The sequence below is a fragment of the Cherax quadricarinatus genome, chromosome 9, assembly GCF_038502225.1.
Source record: "Cherax quadricarinatus isolate ZL_2023a chromosome 9, ASM3850222v1, whole genome shotgun sequence".
In the NCBI taxonomy this organism is placed as follows: Eukaryota; Metazoa; Arthropoda; class Malacostraca; order Decapoda; family Parastacidae; genus Cherax; species Cherax quadricarinatus.
Window position 1 is genome coordinate 59,117,446 of NC_091300.1, and position 24,923 is coordinate 59,142,368.

The 24,923-nt window shown below is 39.1% G+C and overlaps 1 protein-coding gene across 1 annotated transcript in view; it reads right to left on the reverse strand.

Annotated features, from left to right (window-relative positions):
• The window catches only part of LOC128686032 (protein turtle-like), a 660,191-nt gene that overhangs the window by 135,130 nt on the left and 500,138 nt on the right, over positions 1-24,923 (reverse strand). The window contains exon 10 of the mRNA XM_070083444.1: positions 8,393-8,552. Coding sequence (XP_069939545.1) covers positions 8,393-8,552 — 160 coding nt within the window. The remainder of the gene's footprint in view (positions 1-8,392; positions 8,553-24,923) is intronic.

Sequence of the window (24,923 nt, forward strand, 5' to 3'; positions counted from 1 at the left end):
TAAGAAAGAGGAGCACTGCAAGGGAGCTAGGTGCCCACAGAGGGTAAGAGCAAGAACATAGATAGGGGAAAAGTAAATAAATAAAAAACAAATAAAGAAGGAACAGATACTCAAGGCAGAAGAAAGACAACCCAAATGAGAAAAAGGAAAGAGGAAAGGGGAAGAGGGAGAATAAGAATAAGAAGGAATCAGGTTAAGTCACGGGTGTTCTGAAGTTTGGAGCATTTTACAGTGTAGTGAGAAAGGAAGGCATCTACATAGACGATGCCAGGGCTAAGATTCATACAAGGAAAGTTGTGTAGCGGGTTATTTGTGTATCGTTTCAGTCACGGTATTGTGCCTTCTTTTGTTATTCTACAGCCTCCTTTGTTCATCTGCAGTCTTGCTCTCTGTTTTACCTCTAATTCTTTCAATAATAACCCTGCCATACATTTTACTTGGTATACTCAGTAAACGTATTCTGCTCTATTTTTTACAATCTCTTTTGTCCCCCTTTCCTTTATAGAAAGGAACTATACATGCTCTCTGCCAATCCCTAGATACCTTCCTCTCTTTCATACATTTATTAAACAAAAATACCAACCACTCCGACACTATATTCCTCCCCCTGCTTTTTAACATTTCTGTCATGATCCCGTCAGTTCCAGCTGCTTTACCCCCTTTCATTCTACGTAATGCCTCACTCACCTCCCCCACACTCACATCGTGCTCTTCTTCACTCCTAAAAGTTGTTATAATTCCCTGGCCAGTGCATGAAATTACTGCCTTCCTTTCTTTATCAACATATAATAGTTCCTCAAAATATTCCCGCCATCTATCCAATACCTCCAGCTCCCCATCTACTAACTGCCCTTCTCTGTTTTTAACTGAGAAATCCATTCTTTCCTTAGGTTTTCCTAACTTGATTATCTCTAATTTTTTTCTTACTCTTAGCAAAATTTCTAGACAGTGCCTCTCTCATTCTATCATCTGCTCTCCTTTTGCATTCTCTCACCATTCTCTTCACCTTTCTTTTACTCTCCATATACTCTGCTCTTCTCACATCACTTCTACTTTGAAAAACCTCTCATAAGCTACTTTTTTCTCGTTTTTCTTGCACCCTTTACCTCATTCCACCAATCATTTCTCTTTCCTTCTGCACCCACCCTCCTGTAGCCACAAACATCTGCCCCACATTCTAATACTGCATTTTTAAAACTATCCCATCCCTCTTCAAGCCCCACCTTCCCCGACTATCCATATTTGCACTACCCCACTTTTGTGCGAATAGTTGCTTATATCTCACGCTATGGCAAGATTAGCGTTGCTATTTAAGTCAAGATCGCAAGTTCTGCCTATTCGGCACGACATTATATATATATATATATATATATATATATATATATATATATATATATATATATATATATATATATATATATATATTATGCAAGGAATTCGCAAGAGCAGGCGAAATATACACAAACACTGATCTCTGGCTGAAGGAGACTCGAACCTACGAACCATAGGGCAAGGTACGCATGATTTACCAATCTACCCACACTGGACAATACTTTGGCGTGTAGCTTGCGCTACACGTTTGATCCAAGGCAGCCAGCTTTCAGGGAGAAGGCTTACAGCTTTTCATCTCATCCCATGCATGCATCAGCCTTACTAGAGATTGGAACAATGCAAGGAATTCGCGAGAGCAGGTGAAATATACACAAACACTGATCTCTGGCTGAAGGAGACTCGAACCTACGAACCTTAGGACAAGGTACGCAGTGCTTTAATAATCTTCCCACAATGGACAATACCTTGGCGTGTAGCTTGCGCTACACGTTTGATCCAAGGCAAACTACACGCCAAGGTATTGTCCAGTGTGGGTAGATTGGTAAAGCATTGCGTACCTTGTCCTAAGGTTCGTAGGTTCGAGTCTCCTTCAACCAGAGATCAGTGCTTATATATATATATATATATATATATATATATATATATATATATATATATATATATATATATATATATATATATATATATATATGCAATAAGATCACAGTGAACAGGTGATTTCAAAATATGCAAAACAACCACTCTGAAAGAATAGAGAAATTCCAAGCACTTTCGTGACTACTCACATTATCAAGGAACTATGAAAGTGAAGCATCCAAGGAAGCTATATAAGGGGTCCGGCCAGCACCTCACTATCAGATCCCACAACGGTTAAACACGTGACACGAGGCGAGCCAACTTGGATAGGTCCCTTGCACAACTCACCCCCAAGCTATTCTACCCAAGAAAATTTAAAAATTATTTGTCCAGTGTATTATTAAATTCTTCCCAAATTCTATTAATTATAAATGGATCTAATTTATATAAACCAAAGGAAATATTCATATTATTGTCAAAACTGCTTTTTATGAAACAAGATTCAATTATATTCCTGTCGACCATGGACTTGCTTGATACTACTTTCTCAACTTTTTGAAAATCAATTGGGTGGTTAAAATCTCTTACATGAATAAATAGAGCATTGGAATCTTGTCCAGTTCTAATGCTATATTTATGTTGTTTTAATCTTAGTTCGAGATTTTTACCAGTTTGACCGTAATAAACTTTATCGCAAATGTTACAAGGAATCTTATAGACACATCCATCAGCATTTTGGGGGGAATTCTTTATCAAAAGTTTTTTTACTGTATCAAGATTTTTGAATACAACTTTAATATTAAAAGTCTTAAGAAGAGAAGGCATATCAACCAAATTTCATGGTAAGGGAGAACCAACATATTTTTAGTTGAATAAGGCTGGTTGCCCCTTTTTGGATTATAAAAAGTGTTTCAAGCAACTTTAAAAGATTTATCAATTACATTTCTTGGGTATTTTAAATCATTACCTATTTCATAAATTTTGGACATTTCCTCATCTATGAACTCAGGACAACAAATTCGTAAAGCTCTCAAAAACATTGATGAGAAAACAGACAGTTTGACTCTATCTTGATGAGAGGAAGAATAGTGGACATAGGAACAGTTATTTGTAGGTTTTCTGTAAATTTTAAATTTGAATTCATTATTACCCTTAATAATTAAAACATCTAGAAAAGGCAATGAGTTATTTTCTTCAAACTCAGCAGTAAAGTTTATAGAATGGGCTAAGCTATTTAATTTTCCAAGGAAATGGTGTATATCTACATTTTTGGGCATAAGACACAAAATATCATCAACATATCTGAACCATTTAGCTCTATTAGGGAGGATTGTGTTAAGCAACCTTGTTTCAAAAAATTCCATGTATAGGTTACTTAGAACAGGTGAAAGAGGATTTCCCATTGCCATACCAAACTTCTGAGTGTAAAACTTATCATTAAATACAAATTTTGCATCAACAATGATTTAAAATACCCAAGAAATGTAATTGATAAATCTTTTAAAGTTGCTAGAAACACTTTTTAAAATCCAAAAAAGGGACAACCAGCCTTATTCAACTAAAAATATGTTGGTTCTCCCTTACCATGAAAACTTGGTTGATATGCCTTCTCTTCTTAAGACTTTTAATATTAAAGTTGTATTCAAAAATCTTGATACAGTAAAAAAAAATTTGATATAGAATTCTCCCCAAAATGCTGATGGATGTGTCTATAAGATTCCTTGTAACATTTGCGATAAAGTTTATTACGGTCAAACTGGTAAAAATCTCGAACTAAGATTAAAACAACATAAATATAGCATTAGAACTGGACAAGATTCCAATGCTCTATTTATTCATGTAAGAGATTTTAACCACCCAATTGATTTTCAAAAAGTTGAGAAAGTAGTATCAAGCAAGTCCATGGTCGACAGGAATATAATTGAATCTTGTTTCATAAAAAGCAGTTTTGACAATAATATGAATATTTCCTTTGGTTTATATAAATTAGATCCATTTATAATTAATAGAATTTGGGAAGAATTTAATAATACACTGGACAAATAATTTTTAAATTTTCTTGGGTAGAATAGCTTGGGGGTGAGTTGTGCAAGGGACCTATCCAAGTTGGCTCGCCGCGCGTCACGTGTTTAACCGTTGTGGGATCTGATAGTGAGGTGCTGGCCGGACCCCTTATATAGCTTCCTTGGATGCTTCACTTTCATAGTTCCTTGATAATGTGAGTAGTCACGAAAGCGCTTGGAATTTCTCTATTCTTTCAGAGTGGTTGTTTTGCATATTTTGAAATCACCTGTTCACTGTGATCTTATTGCATTACTGGATACCACACGACTCTTCAGAATGTTCTCGATAAGCTTTCCTAATCATATATCTTTTGTTTCACAGTTTTCTTCTGCACTGATCAAGTCCCACTAGTTAAAAATTCGACTTAATTTTTTTAAAAATTGTTTAAATGAACAAGTTCTGCCCAAGTCTCTTTTACCCAATAGACTCCTTGACATGAGAGATCGTCCTTTTGATGATTTTATGAGAATTATTCTTCAGAAACATATTGAAATAACTAAAATACAGGAGAAGGAAGCATTCAAAATATTGAGAAACAAAAAATACTCTTTTAATCAGGCCATTCCATCAGAATGGAAACACAGTATGTTGGATCATTGCTATAATAAACTCAGAAGAATTTGTAATGAACTCAAGAACAAACTACAAAGAAAATTAGACATTTTAATTGAAAATAGTGATTGGACAAAGCATGCTAATAACAATTTTGTAATTAACTTATCAGATGAAATTTTAGACAAACATACAACTGCTGCTCTAGGTTTTGGCCTAAGTTTTGCAACTTCAAAAAAACTTAATAATGTTGAAATTGCAAAAGCCTTTTGTAACTTTGAAAAATTTTCTGATTTATCCTCTGATGAAATTAATATTAGTAAAGGAATGGTATATAGCTCTATGTTAAAACCAAACATTCCCAATTGCCCTCAAAGATTCTTCAAGTCTTATGATACACTTAATAACAATAAAAATTTGCGCCTTACTAAAAATAAATGCAATAGTAATTATGAAAGAAAATGATTACTAAGAAAAAATGAATAATCTCTTAGATGATACTGAAACCTATTCTAAACTTAGGAAAAATCCCCTAGAAACCGTTAACAGCAATTTCAATAAAACAATAAAACTTCTACTGAAAGGCAAAGATGAATTAGTCAAACAATTTACTTCCACTAATCCATCTTTACCTTACATGTATGGACTAATAAAAACACACAAACCAGGGAATCCAGTCAGACCAGTTATTAGCTCCTAAGGATCAGTTTCATATAAATTATCCAAATGGCTTGTTGATATTTTGAGCCCTATTGTTGGCAAAATTTCTAACTTTAATGTTAAAAACAACATACACTTGGTTGATAAATTAAGCTCCTTGACTGACTTAAATGATTTTAACATGGTTAGTTTTGATGTTACTTCCTTGTTTACGAAAGTTCATGTTGATGATTTATTAAGTTTCTTATCTGAAGAACTCGTTAACTATGATTTACCATTGCCAGTTCCTACTATCATTAAACTTATTAAACTTTGCATTGTTGATGCAAAATTTGTATTTAATGATAAGTTTTACACTCAGAAGTTTGGTATGGCAATGGGAAATCCTCTTTCACCTGATCTTAGTAACCTATACATGGAATTTTTTGAAACAAGGTTGCTTAACACAATCCTCCCTAATAGAGCTAAATGGTTCAGATATGTTGATGATATTTTGTGTCTTATGCCCAAAAATGTAGATATACACCATTTTCTTGGAAAATTAAATAGCTTAGCCCATTCTATAAACTTTACTGTTGAGTTTGAAGAAAATAACTCATTGCCTTTTCTAGATGTTTTAATTATTAAGGGTAATAATGAATTCAAATTTAAAATTTACAGAAAACCTACAAATAACTGTTCCTATGTCCACTATTTTTCCTCGCATCAAGATAGAGTCAAACTGTCTGTTTTCTCATCAATGTTTTTGAGAGCTTTACGAATTTGTAGTCCTGAGTTCATAGATGAGGAAATATCCAAAATTTATGAAATAGGTAATGATTTAAAATACCCAAGAAATGTAATTGATAAATCTTTTAAAGTTGCTAGAAACACTTTTTATAATCCAAAAAGGGGCAACCAGCCTTATTCAACTAAAAATATGTTGGTTCTCCCTTACCATGAAAACTTGGTTGATATGCCTTCTCTTCTTAAGACTTTTAATATTAAAGTTGTATTCAAAAATCTTGATACAGTAAAAAAAATTTGATATAGAATTCCCCCCAAAATGCTGATGGATGTGTCTATAAGATTCCTTGTAACATTTGCGATAAAGTTTATTACGGTCAAACTGGTAAAAATCTCGAACTAAGATTAAAACAACATAAATATAGCATTAGAACTGGACAAGATTCCAATGCTCTATTTATTCATGTAAGAGATTTAAACCACCCAATTGATTTTCAAAAAGTTGAGAAAGTAGTATCAAGCAAGTCCATGGTCGACAGGAATATAATTGAATCTTGTTTCATAAAAAGCAGTTTTGACAATAATATGAATATTTCCTTTGGTTTATATAAATTAGATCCATTTATAATTAATAGAATTTGGGAAGAATTTAATAATACACTGGACAAATAATTTTTAAATTTTCTTGGGTAGAATAGCTTGGGGGTGAGTTGTGCAAGGGACCTATCCAAGTTGGCTCGCCGCGTGTCACGTGTTTAACCGTTGTGGGATCTGATAGTGAGGTGCTGGCCGGACCCCTTATATAGCTTCCTTGGATGCTTCACTTTCATAGTTCCTTGATAATGTGAGTAGTCACGAGAGCGCTTTGAATTTCTCTATTCTTTCAGAGTGGTTGTTTTGCATATATATATATATGTCGTGCCGAATATGTAAAACTGGTTAATTAGCAAGAACTCATTTAAAATTAAGTCCTGTCTAAAATTTTCTCTTATACGTTTAAAGATATATTTTTTTCATTAATGTTGATGTAAAAATTTTTAATTTTGCACCAAAAGAATCTTAGAAAACTTACCTAACCTTATTATAACAAGAGCAATTTATTTTAGCCTAACCCAACTAAATATATTTTAAATATGTTTACAATAATTTAGTACTAAACAAACACAATCAAATATATTTTTTTCGTTAGGTTCAGAATGATTTTGGCGAAATTATTGCATACACAAATTTTCACTTGTCCTACATGGCAAGATGAGCGTTGCTATTTAAGCCAAGATCGCAAATTCTGCCTATTCGGCACGACATATATATATATATATATATATATATATATATATATATATATATATATATATATATATATATATATATATATATATATATATATATATATACACATATATATATATATATATATATATATATATATATATATATATATATATATATATATATATATATATATATATATATATCAAGCACGGGCGCCTAGCGGAACCTAAGCTGTGAATCCCATACCCGTGAGCACCAGGCATGTGATAAGTTATTTCATCAAATCCTGCCATATGCGGTAAACTTCGAAAGAGATTTGTAATGCTTGAAGAGTGCTCCTTACAGAGTTCCTGAGAGTTTTGAGTATCTACCGTCCGTATCACTCGGATGAGATTGCGAAAATCTTTGAGACTGCATCAAGGTTGCTATTTCGTGATAACAGCCAAGAATACCCACTAAATATTATACCTGGGGTAACACCACCAAGAAAGAACCTGTTAGAGCTGCCTATCAACGAGAACCTAAGGATCATGCTAGCACATTGTCCTGAAGAGATCTGATATACAGGTAGTATTAAAGAACATAGAATAATCAGGAAGATACTAATTAGGAATTCCCCATGTGCACAATGAGAAAGGTGTATGAGAGGTGTATACAAGAACTACCTCCCTTTCGTTATCTCTTTTTCCTAAGTAGTGCTGAATAAATCTTTCAGGTTTAACGCAGCATCAATACATTTATAATAATGCTCATTTTAATGGCAGTTCTTAGTGACCATTGCGCAAAGAAAACAGTTCAGCAGTGAAGAGCGTATAGAGCAACACTATTAAATCACTGAAAGACGAAGCTGTCAATAGACAGTGCCACTCGTTTTCTAAGCGACCATATTGCAGTGAAGACAGCAATAACCTTGCAGGAACTATTTACTGAGATTCCAATAAAGTTAAGAGACTCATTAAAAGAACTGACAGAGAGGTCAATAGAGATTAAAGAGAATTAAAAGGCTTGAAGGAGCAAATAACTGCAACGTCAGTATAGTCAAAAGGCTCCTTGGAACAATTAGTAGAGAGAACAATGTAGTTAAAAGGCTCATTGGAAAAACAAATGAAAGGGCCAGTATAATTAAGTGGTTCATTGTAATAATTAAGTGAGAGACAAGTAGTGTGAAGAGGTTCACTGAAGCAATTAAGGGAGAGTCATAAGCACTTACAATTAACTGAGAGGTTCAGCGGTGGGCTGTGAGCATCTCCCTCGACATTGGAAGCTGAGCACATGTAAGGCCCCGCCTGATGACGCGTTACTCCTCGAATTGCCAAACTGTTGCCGCTGATCAGGATCCCGTCCTCTGGTGAGTGAACGATGGCTTCGTCCTGCAGGATGCAGTAGGAAATAAGGATTACTGGCTAAATAAGGTACAGAGAGAGAGAGAGGGAGAGAGAGAGAGAGAGAGAGAGAGAGAGAGAGAGAGAGAGAGAGAGAGAGAGAGAGAGAGAGAGAGAGAGAGAGAGAGAGAGAGAGAGAGAGAGAGAGAGAGACAATAGAGAACAGAGCAAGAAGGCTCATTTCTCGCCTGGGCTCAACCTGGACAAATCTGTTATATCAGTAGAACGTCCAAGGAAGGGAGGTGGGTGGCCTTACTGTTATATACAAGGCCAATTTTGTCAAAGTACCACATTTGGCTCCACTCCTTGGACAGCGAGAAATGAGCTACACAACAAGGCAGAAAACAGCACCTATACTCTCACCGTACCCTTCTCAAGAATATCGCTTCTCCTGAGATCATATCTTCCTAGGATGATTCGCGTCTGCAAAATGTTCGTGCAGTATAACAATACCAACGATATAAAATCAGTTGACCAAATTAAATTGCTGGCCTACAGATGGTTCGAACTTCATCCTGTTCCATGCAAATATATCTCAACAGTCAAAAGGCTTTTAAATGAGCTGATGTTGGTAATAGCACTTAGCTTGTAAATAGAATTAGGAACCCTAAACCTAACTTTGTTAAACCTTGTGTAGAAGGGAGAGAGAGAGATAGAGACTGACAGGCAGATAGACAGATAGACAGACAGACAGACGGACAAATATTCAAACACACAGACAGACAGACACAGACCGAGAGACACAGAGAACGAAAGATGTGTGCTAACTGCATATTTTGAGGGAAAGCACTACAGTGAATCAAAGAATACTTAACAGGATGAAAGCAACGAGTGATTGTCCTACTGGAAGTGTCGGGGTGGACAAGTGTGACGAGTGGGGTTCCACAAGAGCCATTGCTGGGATTGGTACTATTTCATGTAAGAGTGAACGGTATGGCGAGAGAAAGTGTCATATATCTTCCTGGGGATAAGAATCTTTCCTCTGTAAGCTAAGCTTGACGTAAGAGGCGACAAATATGCCAGGAATAATGGGCTAGTAACGAAGTGCGGAGAAATAAATGTGATTAGGTTAGGAGTATCTGAGAGAGATAGAGCAAAAGGAAAGGGTAGCAATGAGAATATATATGTAAAAGTTCAAGGATTATGTTGATTAAAATGTGGGTCGTATGCGAAAGGTGAGTTATGGTAAGTGTTATGCACTTAGAGAAGAGAGAAATGTAATGGAAAGAGAGTAAGATTTTGGGAAATGTTGAGTGTTTAGGGAGTTGAATCAAATGAGAGAGTAATTGTGGTAGGGGACCTGAATGCCAGAGTGGGAGTGGTAGCTAAGTTTCTGGTGCCAGGGGTAAATGATAACCAGGGGCCTTTGATTGATCTATGTATAGGAAGAGGTGCAATAATAAGTAATACTTATTTAAAACAAAAAAGGATAAACAAGTATACGAAATATGGTATAGGTGCGTAACGACAGTTTGCTGGATTATGTATTGATGGATAAAAGGTTGATGGGTAGACTACAGGATGTTCATGTTTATAGAGGAGCAACAGACAGTTTTTAGTTGTAGCTACAGTGAGAATAAAAGGTAGATGGGGGTACGAGGAAAATGGTATCAGAAAGTAAGAGAGAGGTGAAGATTTATACACTAAAAAAGGAGGTAGTTAAGGTAAGACATAAACAAATAATGGTAGAAAGATGGGCTAGTGAGAGTATAGTCAATGTGGTTGAAGAGGTCTGAGGTAGATTTAAAAATACAGTAGTAGAGTGTTCAGTAGAAGTTTGTGAATATAGGAGGGTGGATGACAGAGGGAAGAGAGAGTAGAAAGAGAGAAAAAGTTGGTATATGAGAGTTTTTCAAAGTGATTATAAGAAGGGAGCAGTATATAGAGACAAAAAGTGAGGTTAAGAGAACAAGGAGGCTTTAAGAAGGGTAGTGGATATGTAGACCAAGTGTTTACAATGAGCAGTATTTAGATAAGGGCTAAGTGGGTTTCGTTGCATTTAAGTTAGGGTATTTATGAGAGAGGGAATTTATTTTACAGTAAAAGTAGGCCTTAAGCAGGGTTGCATGATATTACCATGGTTGTTCAAAATATTTATATATGGGGCTGTAAAAAACTGAATTCTCAGGTGTTGACAAGAAGTGTCAGATTAAATAATAAAGAATCTAACACAAAGTGGGAGTTGTTACAGTTGTTTTTTACTGATGACACTGTGCTTTTGCGAGATTCTGAAGAGAAGCTACAGAAGTTCGTGGTCGAGTTGGGGAGGGAATGTAAAAGAAGGAAACTAAAAGTGAACATAGGAAAGAGCAAGTTGATAAGGATAACAAAAAAACTGAGGTGATAAAAGACTGGATATAAGACTGGAAGGAGGGAGTATGGATGAAGTGAATGCATTCAGATATTTAGAAGTGAGCTTTTTAGCAGATGGATCTATGATAAACGAGGTAAACAAAAAGATGAATGGTGCACTGAGAGTCTGTGGAGACAAAAAGGGTTATCCATGGAAGGAAAACGGGAAATGTATCAGAATGTAGTAGTACCAACGTTCATATATGGGTGTGAAGTATTGGTGTTGAATGCTGCACCAAAGAGAACGCTGTAGTCCTCGTGTCTAAGAGCAATGTGTGGTGTGAATACTATGCAGCGAATCCGTACCTTGGAGACGGGAAGAGTTGCAGGTTTTTCAAAAGTATTATCCGGAGGGCTGAATAATAATAATAATAATAATAATAATAATAATAATAATAATTATATTTTTTTATTTCTACAAGTACTTGTACATGGTATACAAGTCTAGCTGACATTGGTGACATACTATTACTCAGAAAGCCCTTATTATGCAGAGCATTTCGGGCACTTTGGGTCAATTTTGTCTCATGATGCGACCCAAACAGTTGACTAACACCCAGGTACCTATTTTACTGATAAGTGAACATCGACAGCAGGTGTCTTAAAGAAACTCATCCTAATGTTGTCACCCGTACTGGGGATCGACCCCGGGATCTCATTGTGTGAGCTGAGTACGCTAGCAATCAAGATGGTTAGAGAAGATGGAACGAATTAGAATGACTTGGAGAATTCATAAATCTGTAGCGGAGGGAAGCAGGGTACGGGTCGTCGTTCTTCTGATGCTTTGTGTGCGAAGGGCATCATAGACTTCCAGCAAACATGCGTAAGAGTGATAGGAGTGAGTGGAGGTAAATGGTTTTTATGACTTGAGTGCTGTTGGAGTGTGAGCAAAGTAACATTTATGAATTTATTCAGAGAAAAATGGTTAGCCGGGCTTGAGTCCTGGAGCTGGGAAGTACAAGGTCTGTGCTTTTCTGTGTCACCCTGCCTCTTTGGGACACAACCTGTGTATTAATAAAAAATATATATAAATATAATAATGAATATATAAATACAATAAATATAAAATATATATAATATAAATATATAAATATAATAAATATAAAACATATATAATATAAATATATAACTATAATAATTTCGGGTTGTAGGTTGGTAGACAGCAACCGCCCAGGGAGGTACTACCGTCCAACCAAGTGAGTGTAAAACGAAGCCTGTAATTGTTTTACATGAGGGTAGGATTACTGGTGCCTTTTTTCTGTCTCATAAACAGGCATTATTTCAAGTACGTCTTGTTTCTCGTACTTGCACTTAGGTCACAGTACACATGCATGTACACGTTTATGTATACATACTCATCTGAGTTTTCTTTGATTTTGTCTTAATAGTTTTTGCTCTTTTTACTTTTCCTTTCACATCCATGGGGAAGTGGAATAAAAATCTTTCCTCCGTAAGCCATGCGTGTTGTAAGAGTCAACTAAAATGCCGAGAGCAATGTGCTAGTAACCCTTTATCCTCTATAGATTAATAAAAATAAGAAGAAAACCGTCAAGGTGGGATGCTTCAAAGTGCGTGGATGTAGAGGGAAGGATAAGAAAGAGGTGATTGCAGATGTTATGAATGAAAAGAAGTTGGATGTCTTGGTTCTAAGTGTAACAAAGCTGAACGAGGTAGGTGAATTTCAGTGGGAAGAAATAAATGGAATTAGGAGAGGTTTCTAATAGTGTTAGAGCTAAAGAAGGAGCAGCAATAATGTTGAAGGATAAATTACGGCAGGAAAAGAGAGAATATAAATGTATAAATTCAAGGATTATATGCAGTAAAATGAGATATGGATGTGAAAAGTGGGTTATAGTAAGTGTTTATGCACCTGGAGCAGAGAGAAGTGTAGAGGAGAGACAGAGATTTTGGGAAATGTTTAGTGAGTGCGTGGAGAGTTTTGAACCAAGTAAGAGAGTACTTGTGGTTGGGGATCTAAACGCTAAAGTGGGTAAAATATGGTGGAGGGAGTAGTAGGTAAATTTGGGGTGCCAGGGGTAAATGAAAATGGGGAGCCATTAATTAAACTATGTGTAGAAAGAGGTTTGGTAATATGTAATACATAATTTATGGAACAGAGGATAAATAAGTATACAAGATATAATATAGCACGTAATGAAAGTAGTTTGTTAGATTATGTATTGGTGGATAAAAGGTTGATTGGTAGGCTCCAGGATGTACATGTTTACAGAGGGGCAACTGATTTACCGGATCATTATTAAGTTGTAGCTACAGTTAGAGTAAGAGGTAGATGGGGCAAAAGGAAAATGGCAACAGGAAGTAAAAGAGAGGTGAAAGAGTATACACTAAGGAAGGAGGAAGTTAGGGTGAGATATAAGCAACTATTGGAAGAAAGGTGGGCTGGTGCAAGTATGGGTAGTTGCAGTGTTGGAATGTGGGTCATAAGTTTCTGGCTATAGGAGGGTGGGTGCAGAACGAAAGAGGAGTGATTTTTTGGGGAATGATGAGGGAAAGGGTGTTATAAAAGAGAAAAAGGTCGCTAAAGAAAGATTTTTTTCAAAGCAGAAGTGTTACAAGAAGGGTGGAGTATATGGAAAGTAAAAGAAAGGTCAAGAGAATTGTGAGAGAGTGCAAAAGGAGAGGAAATGATAGAGTGAGTGAGTCACTGTCAACAAATTTTGCTGAGAATAAGAAAAAAAAATGAAGTGAGATAAACGGGTAATGAAAGCCTAGGGAACGAATAAATTAAACAATTAAAAAAAGAGAAGGGGAGTTAGTAGATGGGGAGCTGGAGGTATTGAGAAGATGGCGGGAATATTTTGAGGAACTTTAAAATGTTGATGGAGAAAGGGAGGCAGTAATTTCATGCAGTGGCCAATGAGGTAACATCTTTTAAGAGTGAAGAAGGACAGGATGTGAGTGTGGGGGAGGTGCGTGAGGCATTACGTAGAATGAAACGGAGTAAAGCAGCTGGAACTGACGGGATCATAACAGAAATATTAAAAGCAGGGGAGGATATAGTGTTGGAGTGGTTGGTATTTTTGTTTAATAAATGTAGGGAAGAGGGGAAGGTACCTAGGGACTGGCGGAGAGCGTGTATAATTCTTTTATATCAGGGAAAAGGGGTCAAAAGAGATTGTAAAAATTATAGGGGAATAAGTTTACTGAGTAACCAGGTAAAGTGTATGGTACGGTTATTAATGAAAGAATTAGAGGTAAGACAGCAGGATTGCAGATCAACAAGGAGGCTTTAGAATGGGTAGGGGATGTGTACATCAAGTGTTTACATTGAAGCACATATGTGAACAGTATTTAGATAAAGATAGTAAAGTTTTCATTGCATTTATGGATTTAGAAAAGGCCTATGATAGAATGGATTAGAGAACAATGTGGAAAATGCTGTAAAGAGTTTTTATGAGGATAGTGAGGCTCAGGTTAGGGTGTGTAGGAGAGAACGAGATTACTTCCCAGTAAAAGTAAGTCTTAAAGAAGGATGTGTAATGTCATCATGGTTGTTTGGCATATTTATAGATGGGGTTGTAAAAGAAGTAAATGCTAGGATGTTGGGGAGAGGGGTGGGATTAAATTATTCGGAATCAAATACAAAATGGGAGTTGAGACATTCACTTTTTGCTGATGATACTGTCCATTTGGGAGATTCTGAAGAAAAGTTGCAAAGGTTAGTGGACGAGTTTGGGAGGGTGTGTAAAGGTAGAAAGGTGAAAGTGAACATGGATAAGAGTAAGGTAAAGAGGGTATCAAATGATTTAGATAAAGAAAAAATGGATATCACATTGAAGGGAGGGAGTATGGAAGAAGTGAATGTGTTCAGATATTTGGGGGATGACTTGTCAGGAATGGGTTTTTGAAAGGGTAATAACTTTAAATTTAACTGGCAGTGAAGGAATTTTGAGTGAACACAGCACCGTAGAGGTACACTGCCTTAGTCGCACATCAACCAATTAATTTTTGCTGGCAACATGCAACTGGCATAAGCATATCAACTTGCTGTCACTCTCAGCATTATTTATAGCATATGCGAAGCCCATATACGAGTGTAAGGCACCAACATGGAACCTCCAAATGAACAAAATCTAGTCTCAGGAAAAATAAAAATGCAATGGGATATGAACTGGAGGGAAGAAATAATTAAGTATGAACAGTGACTTTTGTAGCTAATCTTTCGAAAACGGAAGGACTAGGGATGGCACCTTAACGACATATAAAAAGATGAGAGGAATTAGTAGGGCAGAAATAGACAATTTAAGGGGAAGGACACAGGAACATAAGGCCATAACAGAAAGTTAACTACATACGTGTCACTGGAATGTTAAAAAATATTTTTCCACTGTCAGAGTGGTCAGAAAGGGAACGAACATGATAGCAAAACTCGAACACCTAGGAAATATAAAACATCTACTGCAGAACTGGCAAAATTGAGATCATGTGGCGCCATCATTCTCACGAACTTTGCGATAACAAATAGAGAGGCAATGACAGCAGCTTCTAATAGATTTTTGTAATAAAAAGTAAACGTGTGTATGCAGGTTAGGTGATTGAACACACACACACACACACACACACACACACACACACACACACACACACACACACACACACAGACACACACACACACACACACACACACACACACACACACACACACACACACACACACACACACACACACACACACACACACACACACACACACACACACACACGTATACACATTATACACATAGACAAACCTAACCTAACACACCAGCTCATAAACCTCCACCACACACACAATTTTCGCGATAAGCTGAAACAGCTAAAACATCTCAACAGGATGAAAACAAAATGGGATCTCAAAAGGGAGGACGTAAAGGAAAGGGAACTGATGATGGCTGGTCGGAAAAGAAAGAATGGGTACAACGGCTCAAGAACAAAATGGAACAACAATGGGGAAAAAGGTTAAACGAGCTTTGCAATAACATGTAAGAGCAGATATCTGCAGAGAGCACGAAGTGGCAATCACGAGCTGTAGTAGCTGAGGCAAAGATAAAGAGACTGGAGGAAGAAATGGATGTGCTGAAGCAGGTTATAAAGATGAGGTTCGAAAAGAGCAAAATGACTGAAATGGCAACATCAACAGACAGTGAGGGGACTGAAGGAAGGCATGGAGCTAATCAGTCTTTTGCAGCAGTAATATCAGGCCATCAGGGTGTCTGGGACATGATTAGGGAAACAGCAAAGGAGATGCTTAAATCAGATCCAGAGATACAGAGGGAAAAGAAATGGGAAGAAGAGAGGGAGAGATCAATAATTATTCAGGGGCTTCAGGAGGCTGAAGGGCAGACCTATGATGAAAGAAAGCATTGGGAGGAAACAGAGATTAAGAACATCATTGCAATAACAGGAGAGAGGGATATCTGTCAGGTAGAAAATTTTCACAGACTTGGGGGATATTCGAGGGAAAAAAATCGACCAATCAATTTAACATGCAAGTCAGATGTGGTACGGAACAGGATACTACAATAGAAACCACTGTTAATAGACTCTTCAGATTATCAAAAAGTGTACCTCAATCGAGACAGAACAAGAAAGGAAAGGGAACAACTGAAAGTGAGAGCAAGACAAAACCAGTAGAAGGAAAGAGAGACAGGACAGGCAATGACAAGACAGGAAAGCTCAGCCTGTGGGGGAACATCAAACACAAATGCTTACGGAAATCTCTCAACCACTGTCACCACATATCAACTAAACACGGTAAACAGACACGAACCTCACTCCATAGCCACCACCCTCCTAAGCACTAATTCCACAATCACAGCAGCCTCCCATAATATTCCACCCTGCCTCCCACCCTCCCAGCATGCACTTTCCTTTTCCATCTCCCAAAATACAGCAATGGAAAGAAAGCTAAATGTACGTTACACCAGTGAAAAGTGGCAAGAATGCATCATTGATGCATCACCTAACATCAAAGAACAGAAACAAAACTTACAGGGATGATAACAGATGCAATCTTTCCACCTGGATATCAGATTATGAGGAAAAACAGAGAACAGAGGAGGGGGAGGAGTAGCATTGCTCATCAAAAATCAGTGGAGTTTAGAGGAGATGAGAGGAATGGAAAGAAGGGAAACAGACGACTTCATTGTAGGAACACTTCAGACTGGGGGTCCAAAGGTGATGATAGCAGTGATGTATAACCCACCACTTAATAGCAGGAGAACAAGAGAAGAGTATGATGTGCGCAATAGGGCAATGGTGGATACACTAGCTGAAGTGGCCAGGAGGGCTCATATGGGTAGGACAAAATTGCTTATAATGGGGGATTTCAATCATAAAGAGATTGACTGGGAAAACCTAGAGCCACATGGGGGACCAGAAACATGGAGGACTAAGATGTTGGACACTGTATTGGAGAACTTCATGCATCAACATGTTAGGGATACAACCAGAGAGAGAGGAGAGGATGTTGCAGCAAGGCTGGTTCTCATATTCACCTTGAATAGTTCAGACATAGGGTATATCACCCACGAAAGACCTTTGGCGCTAGTGATCATGATGTTCAGAGTTTTGAATATCTTGTAGAGTTAACAGTGGAGAATGCAGCAGCACGAGAACAAAGAGAGAAACCGAACTTCAAAAAAAGGGGATTAAATAGGAATGAGAAGTTTCCTGCATGAAGTTCAGTGGGAAAGAGAACTAATGGAAAGACAGTAAATGAAATGATGGAAATAGTGACCACTAAGTGCAGGGAGGCAGAGGAAAGGTTCATACCAGAGGGCAACAGAAAAAAATGGTAAGACCAGAGTGAACCCATGGTTTAACTGGAGGTGTAAAGAGGCCAAAGCCAAGTGTGCTAGAGCATGGAAAAGGTATAGAAGGCAAAGGACTCAAGAAAACAAGGAACTGAGCAGAAGAAACAGAAACGAATATACAGGGATAAGGAGAGAGGCCCAGAGGCAATACGAGAACGACATAGCATCAAAAGCCAAATCTGAACCAAAGTTGTTGTACAGTCACATTAGGAGAAAAACAACAGTCAAGGACCAGGTAATCAGGCTGAGGAAAGAAGGAGGGAAGCTGACGAAGAGTGACCAAGAAGTATGTGATGAACTAAACACAAGATTTAGAGAAGTATTCACAATAGAGTCAGGAATGCTTCCAGCAAACTGTGGAGGTAGGGTGCACCAGCAGGTGCTGGATACAATACACATAACTAAGGTAGAGGTGAAGAAACTACTAGACGAACTAGATACTTCAAAGGCGGTGGGCCCTGATAACATATCTCCATGGATACTGAGAGAGGGAGCAGAGGAACTGTGTGTGCCGCTAGCAGCAATTTCAGTAAATCTATCGAAACTGGGCAGTTGCCTGAGGCATGAAAGACAGCACATGTAGTTCCAATTTTTAAGACAGGAGACAGACAGGCAGCGTTAAGCTACAGACCAGTGTCACTGACTCTTACAGTATGTAAAGTCATGGAAAAGATAATCAGGAGAAGAGTGGTGGAACATATTGAAAAGATTGGGCTCATACATGACAGTCAGCACGGTTTCAGAGATGGGAAATCCTGTGTCACAAATCTACTTGAGTTCTACGATAAGGTAACAGAAGTAAGACAGAAGAGAGAGGAATGGGTAGACTGCATCTTTATAGACTGCAAGAAGGCTTTTGACAGAGTACCACTCAACAGACAGGTGTAAAAATTAGAGGAGCAGGCAAGAATAACAGGAAAAGCACTGCAATAAATCAGAGAATACCTGACAGGAAGGAAACAACGAGGTTAGTACGTGTCGGAGTGGGTGCATCTGTTGAGTGGGGTTCCACAAGGTTCAGTCCTAGGCCCGGTGCTGTTTCTTGTATACGTGAATGACATGGTGGAAGGAATAGATTCAGAAGTGTCACTGTTCGCTGATGATGTGAAACTGATGAGGAGAATACAAATAGGAGAGGATCAGTTAAGATTACAAGGGGATCTGGACAAACTACAAGTATGGTCCGACAAATGGCTCCTGGAGTTTAACCCCAGTAAGCGTAAGTCATGACGATTGGGGAAGGACACAGAAGACCGCAGACGCAGTACAGGTTAGGAAACCAACAGCTGCAAACGTCAGTTAAAGAAAAGGATCTTGGGGTAAGCATCATAACGAACATGTCCCCTGAGGCACACATCAATCAAATAACTGCTGCAGTATATGGGAGATTGACAAACCTGAGATTGGCGTTTAGACATCTGAGTAAGGAGTCATTCACGACATTGTACACAGTGTACGTAAGGCCTATACTGGAATATGCAGCGCCAGTATGGAACCCTCACTTAGTCAAACACGTCAAGAAATTGGAGAAAGTGCAAAAATTTGCAACACGATTAGTCCCGGAACTGAGGGGTATGTCTTATGAGGAGAGGTTAAGGGAACTCAACCTGATGACACTAGAGGATAGGAGGGATAGAGGGGACATGATAACAACGTATAAAATACTAAGAGGCATTGACAACGTGGACAAGGATCGAATGTTTCAGAGATGGGATACAGAAACACGGGGACATAATTGGAAACTGAAAACCCAGATGACTCATAGGGATGTTAGGAAGTATTTCTTTAGTCTTAGAGTTGTCAGGAACTGGAATAATCTGGAGAGTGAAGTAGTGGAAGCAAGTTCCATAAACAGCTTTAAGAAGAGGTATGACAAATATCATGGAGCAGGGAGAGAGTGAATTAGTATCGACCAGTGAAGAGGTGGGGCTAGAGCTATGACTCGACCCCTGGAACCACATAAAGGTGAGTACATATAGGTGAGTACACACACACACACACACACACACACACACACACACACACACACAGTAGCGACCAGTAGAGACGGGGCCAGGAGCTGTGACTCGACTCCTGCAACCCCAACTAGGTGAGTACACACACTTGAAAGGTGTGACTCGACCCCCTGCGACTACACATAGGTGAGTATATACTATTCCATCCCTCTCACATTCCGGATGAATAGAAATTCTGGTCATTAACCAAACACAATAGATAAGTCATAACAAGAACAGGCCACAGAGTGAGGATAATGACCCCCTTGGTATCAACATCTTAGTGAGTGAGCATAATGTTCCTTTTGTTAACAACACACCAACGAGCAAGTATAACAGGATTACCACGCGAGTGCCTGACCCCCGAGAAACCATAATTACACACTTGGTAAAAAAAGCCTTTTATTAGGAATCATTAATTCACAATTCTCCTGGGAAATCCAGCAAGAGTGCTGCTTATTTATTACAGGGCTAAGAAATTAAGCGTGTGTGGTGTGACGTCTGTATATTTTCTCGTTCAGTTCTTGGATTTACAGTAACTCTGTCTTGGGTATATGTGATGTTTGTAGCAGTGAGTGTATTTTGTATGGACTGTTGACCTAGCATGAGGAACATTGCCTTCTTATTAAACAAAGGGTCATGTCTAGAATCTAAAATTACACCTAAATGATGGTCAGGACGGTATCTTTCACCTATTTACTGATCCACAGTAATAGCTTTCGAATTATTATTTTGCACAATTCTCATTTATTAGTGTGTGATATTCTGTTTAAGTGTTCAATTCGTACATAGCTACGCTCGAAATATCTGATCGTCTTTGTTAAATTTCTTATATAATTGCTAAATTTTTCCAACAAATGTATCACCCCCTACCTCCTCCTAGATCCCAGGCCTTTGTCTTTCATAATATTTGTGGAGAAATAGTTTCCAGTGCCAGAAATGGCACTGGAAACTATTTCTCCACAAATATTATTCCTCGGTTGACAAATGTTGTCTAGATTGTGCTAAGAAACCTATTTATCAGTTTCATGGAACTCTAATATAATATTTTATGCAGGTATAATACCCAATCAGTGCCTAGTATTAACCAATAAGGGTCTGGAAAAGTGGAGGACTAAGCTGTGAGGTGAAGTAGATTTTTCTTTACCCATATATTCCTTCATTAAGATATGTACAGTATTTATAGTGTTAAAGCAGCAGTATAACGTTAATAAGCCAGATAGCACAAAACCACTCATAACAAAAGCTGGTTTACACTTCAGAATAGGTAAGAGAGTATGAGTGTACAAAACTATGCACATCAGGATGGCCAAGCACAGTAACACCTCTGCTGAGGGAAGGGGCAGATCTTACGCTTTTGGTTGACTGAAATGAGCAATTGATAAAAGAGAGGGGCCCCAGAAATGTAATCTAAACTGTTAGTTCGCTGTTAGATATGATATGCCAACGGGTGCGTGATGAATGTTGAATAAATTGTAGCGTACTTGGCATACACAAAGGTTTGCAACGAGACTTATCCAAGAGCTAAAATATATTAGCTAAGGAGCTAAATATGATGACTTAAGTGACCAAAGGACCAAAGGTGATATCATTACGGTGTACAAAATGCTGTAAGGAAATATGAGAAAGGATATAGCAAGTCTGTTCAAAAGGCAGGTCACAGTTGGAAGTTTAAGACATTACAAAATGCTTCTTCAGGCAGCTAAGCGGGACTGGAACCTTGACTCTACCCCTGCAACCTAAGTTTGGTTGCAGGGGTCGAGACACACATACACACACACCCTAGAGGGCGGAAAACCAAAGATCTGGTGGACGAACCAGGGAGGAAAGATTGGGAGTTAGATCTAGAAAAAAGGGAGGAAGAGTGGGGAAGGAAGTTGGAAGAGCTTGGCAATATAATGGAGGAGAGGATAGCTGAAGAGTGCAGGAATTGGGAGCTACAAGTCTTAGCAGCAGAAACTAGGATACAGTGCTTAGAAGAGAAACTGAAAAACCTAAAACAGATTAGAGACAAATGACAATTCAGATGCAACAACAGGAAATTCTATGTCGGCACAGACAAGGGGACGGTAAGAAACAAAGGAGATATGCCATATGCGAAGGCCCTATCAGACCCACATGGGACCAGGGAAAAGACGAGGAGCATAGTAGTAAGGAACAGCTGATCATGAAAGACAGTTCCCTGAGAATAGAAGTTTCAGATAGGACAGGGACTGAAGGCAAGAACATTTCAATGGAAGGAAACAAAACACCTCAGAGGATGCAAATGGAAACTCAGTGGGAGGAGGAAAGGGAGAGGTCAGTTTTTATCTATGGGCTCCAAGAAGCCAAGGGGGACAACTTCGAAGAAATAAAACAGGAGGAGGACAAAATGATTGAAGGCATCATGAAAACAATAGGTGAGGATGATATAACCCAGGTGACAAATTTTCGGAGAATTGGGTGGTTTGCGAGTGGAAGGATACGGCCTGTCAAAGTAATTTTCAAGAAAGGATCAGTTTGAACCAGGATTCTGCAAGAGAAAGCACGACTGAGGGACAAACAGGGGTACCGGAGAGTATACCTCGATCGCGACAGAACACAAGAAGAAAGGACTACACTTAAAGAGAGGGTACAGAGACACAAGGAGGAATGAGAGGCAATGATGAAGATGAGCAGGACCCAGACACAGGAGGAAGGGCAAACACACCCTGCAGAATCTCCCACCGAAAGACTACAACCGCGACAATCCCAACGCAACTGAGCAACCCAAACCACAACCCACTCACTGTTCCCTCTTCCAGCAACACCCACATCACAAACCTCATCTCAACAGCTGTCCCTTATGGGCATTCTGACCCCACCCCCATCATCACAAACCCCACCTACACCACAGCTCCCCATAGGCCCCCACCAAGGCTCCCACTCCCCCAACCCCAATATTCTTGCAGGACCACAGTGATAGAAAAGAAGCTGAAAGTTTGGTACACAAACGTGGGCGGAATAACGAATAAACATGAGGAGTGGCACGAAAGAATCAGTGAGAAATCCCCAGACATCATAGCAGTCACAGAAACAAAACTCGCTGAGAAAATAACAAACGCAATCTTCCCACTGAGATGTCACATCCTGAGAAAAGATAGAAGGAGTAGAGGGGGAGGAGGAGTTGCACTGCTCACAAGAAACCGATGGGGATTTGAGGAAATGGAAGGCATGGATGTGACTGGAGAAAGAGACTACATAGTAGGTACAATTCAGTCTGGAGAACATAAAGTAGTCATTGGAGTGATGTATAACCCACCACAGAACTGCAGGAGGCCAAGAGAGGAGTACGAAGAAAACAACAGGGCGATGGTGGACACACTGGCTGAGGTGGCAAGAAGAGCTCACTCGAGCAGAGCAAAGTTACTGGTAATGGGCGATTTCAACCACAGGGAGATCGACTGGGAAAACCTGGAGCCACATGGGGGCCCCGAAACATGGAGAGCCAAGATGATGGATGTGGCACTTGAAAACCTCATGCATCAACATGTCAGGGACACTACCAGAGAGAGAGAGGGAAGGATGAGCCAGCAAGACTGGATCTTGTGTTCACCATGAGCAGTTCGGACATTGAGGATATCACTTACGAGAGGCCTCTTGGAGCTAGCGATCACGTGGTTCTGAGTTTTCATTATATAGTAGAGTTACAAGTGGAGAAGGAAACAGGAACTGAATGGGAAAAGCCAAACTACAAAAGGGGGGCTACACAGGTATGACCTAGTAGCGACCAGTGAAGAGGTGGGGCCAGGAGCAACCTCAACTAAGTGAGTACATACACACACACACACACACACGCACACACACACACACACACGCACACACACACACACACGTCCATTGAAACTGGGCAGCTACTTGAGGTATGGAAGGCGGCAAATGTAGTCCCCATTTTTAAGAAAGGAGACAGAAACGAGGCACTGAACTATAGACCAGTGTCACTAACGTGTATAGTATGCAAAGTCATGGAGAAGAGAAGTAAGACACGAGACAGAGGGATAGGTAGATTGCATTTTCCTGGACTACAAGAAGGTTTTCGACATAGTTCCTCACCAGAGATTAGTGCAAAAGCTATAAGATCAGGCACACATAACAGGTGAAGCTCTGCAATGGATCAGAGAATACCTGACAGCGAGACAACAGTGAGTTATGGTACGTAACGAGGTGTCATAGTGGGCGCCTGTGACGAGCGGGGCTCCACAGGGATCAGTCCTAGGACCAGTGTTTTTTCTGCCATATGCAAATGACATGACTGAAGAGATAGACACAGAAGATGATGTGAAGCTAACGAGGAGAATTAAATCTAATGAGGATCAAGCAGGACTACAAAGGGACCTAGACAGGCTGTAAGCCTACTCCAACAAATGGCTCCTGGAATTTAACCAAACTAAATGCAAAATCATGAAGATCGGGGAAGGGCAAACAAGGCCGCAGACAGAGTAAAGGCTAGTGGGCCAAAGACTGCAAACCTCACTCAAGGAAAAGGATCTTGGGGTGAGCATAATACCGAGAACATCTCCTGAGGTTCACATCAACCATATTTAACTGCTGCAGCATATGGGCGCCTGACAAACCCAAGAATAGCTTTCCGACACCTCAGTAAGGAATCGTTCAAGACTCTGTACATCGTGTACGTCAGGCCCACATTGGAGTATGCAGCACCAGTTTAAACCCCACATGTGGTCAAGCACGTCAAGAAATTAGAGAAAGTGCATAGGTTTGCAACAAGATTAGTCACAATCGGAAGCTGAAGACTAAAATGAGTAAGAGGGATGTTATGAAGTATTTCTTCAATCACAAAGTTGTCAGGAAGTGGAATGGTCTGAAAAGTGACTAAGTGGGGGCAGAATCCATATGTAGTTTCAAAATTAGGTTTGATAAAGCACATGGAGCAGGGAGAAAGTGGTCCTAGTAGTGACCAGAGAAGAGGGGGGACCAGCAGCTATGACTCGACCCCTGCAACCACAGTTAGGTGAGTACACACACACATACACACATACACATACACACACACACAAACACACACACACACACAAACACACACACACACACACACACACACACACACACACACACACACACACACACACACACACACACACACCACCACCACCACCACCAAGAGTTACAGGAAAAAATAAGGGAGACAATGACTATGTACAAACGGGACTCAGAGACAC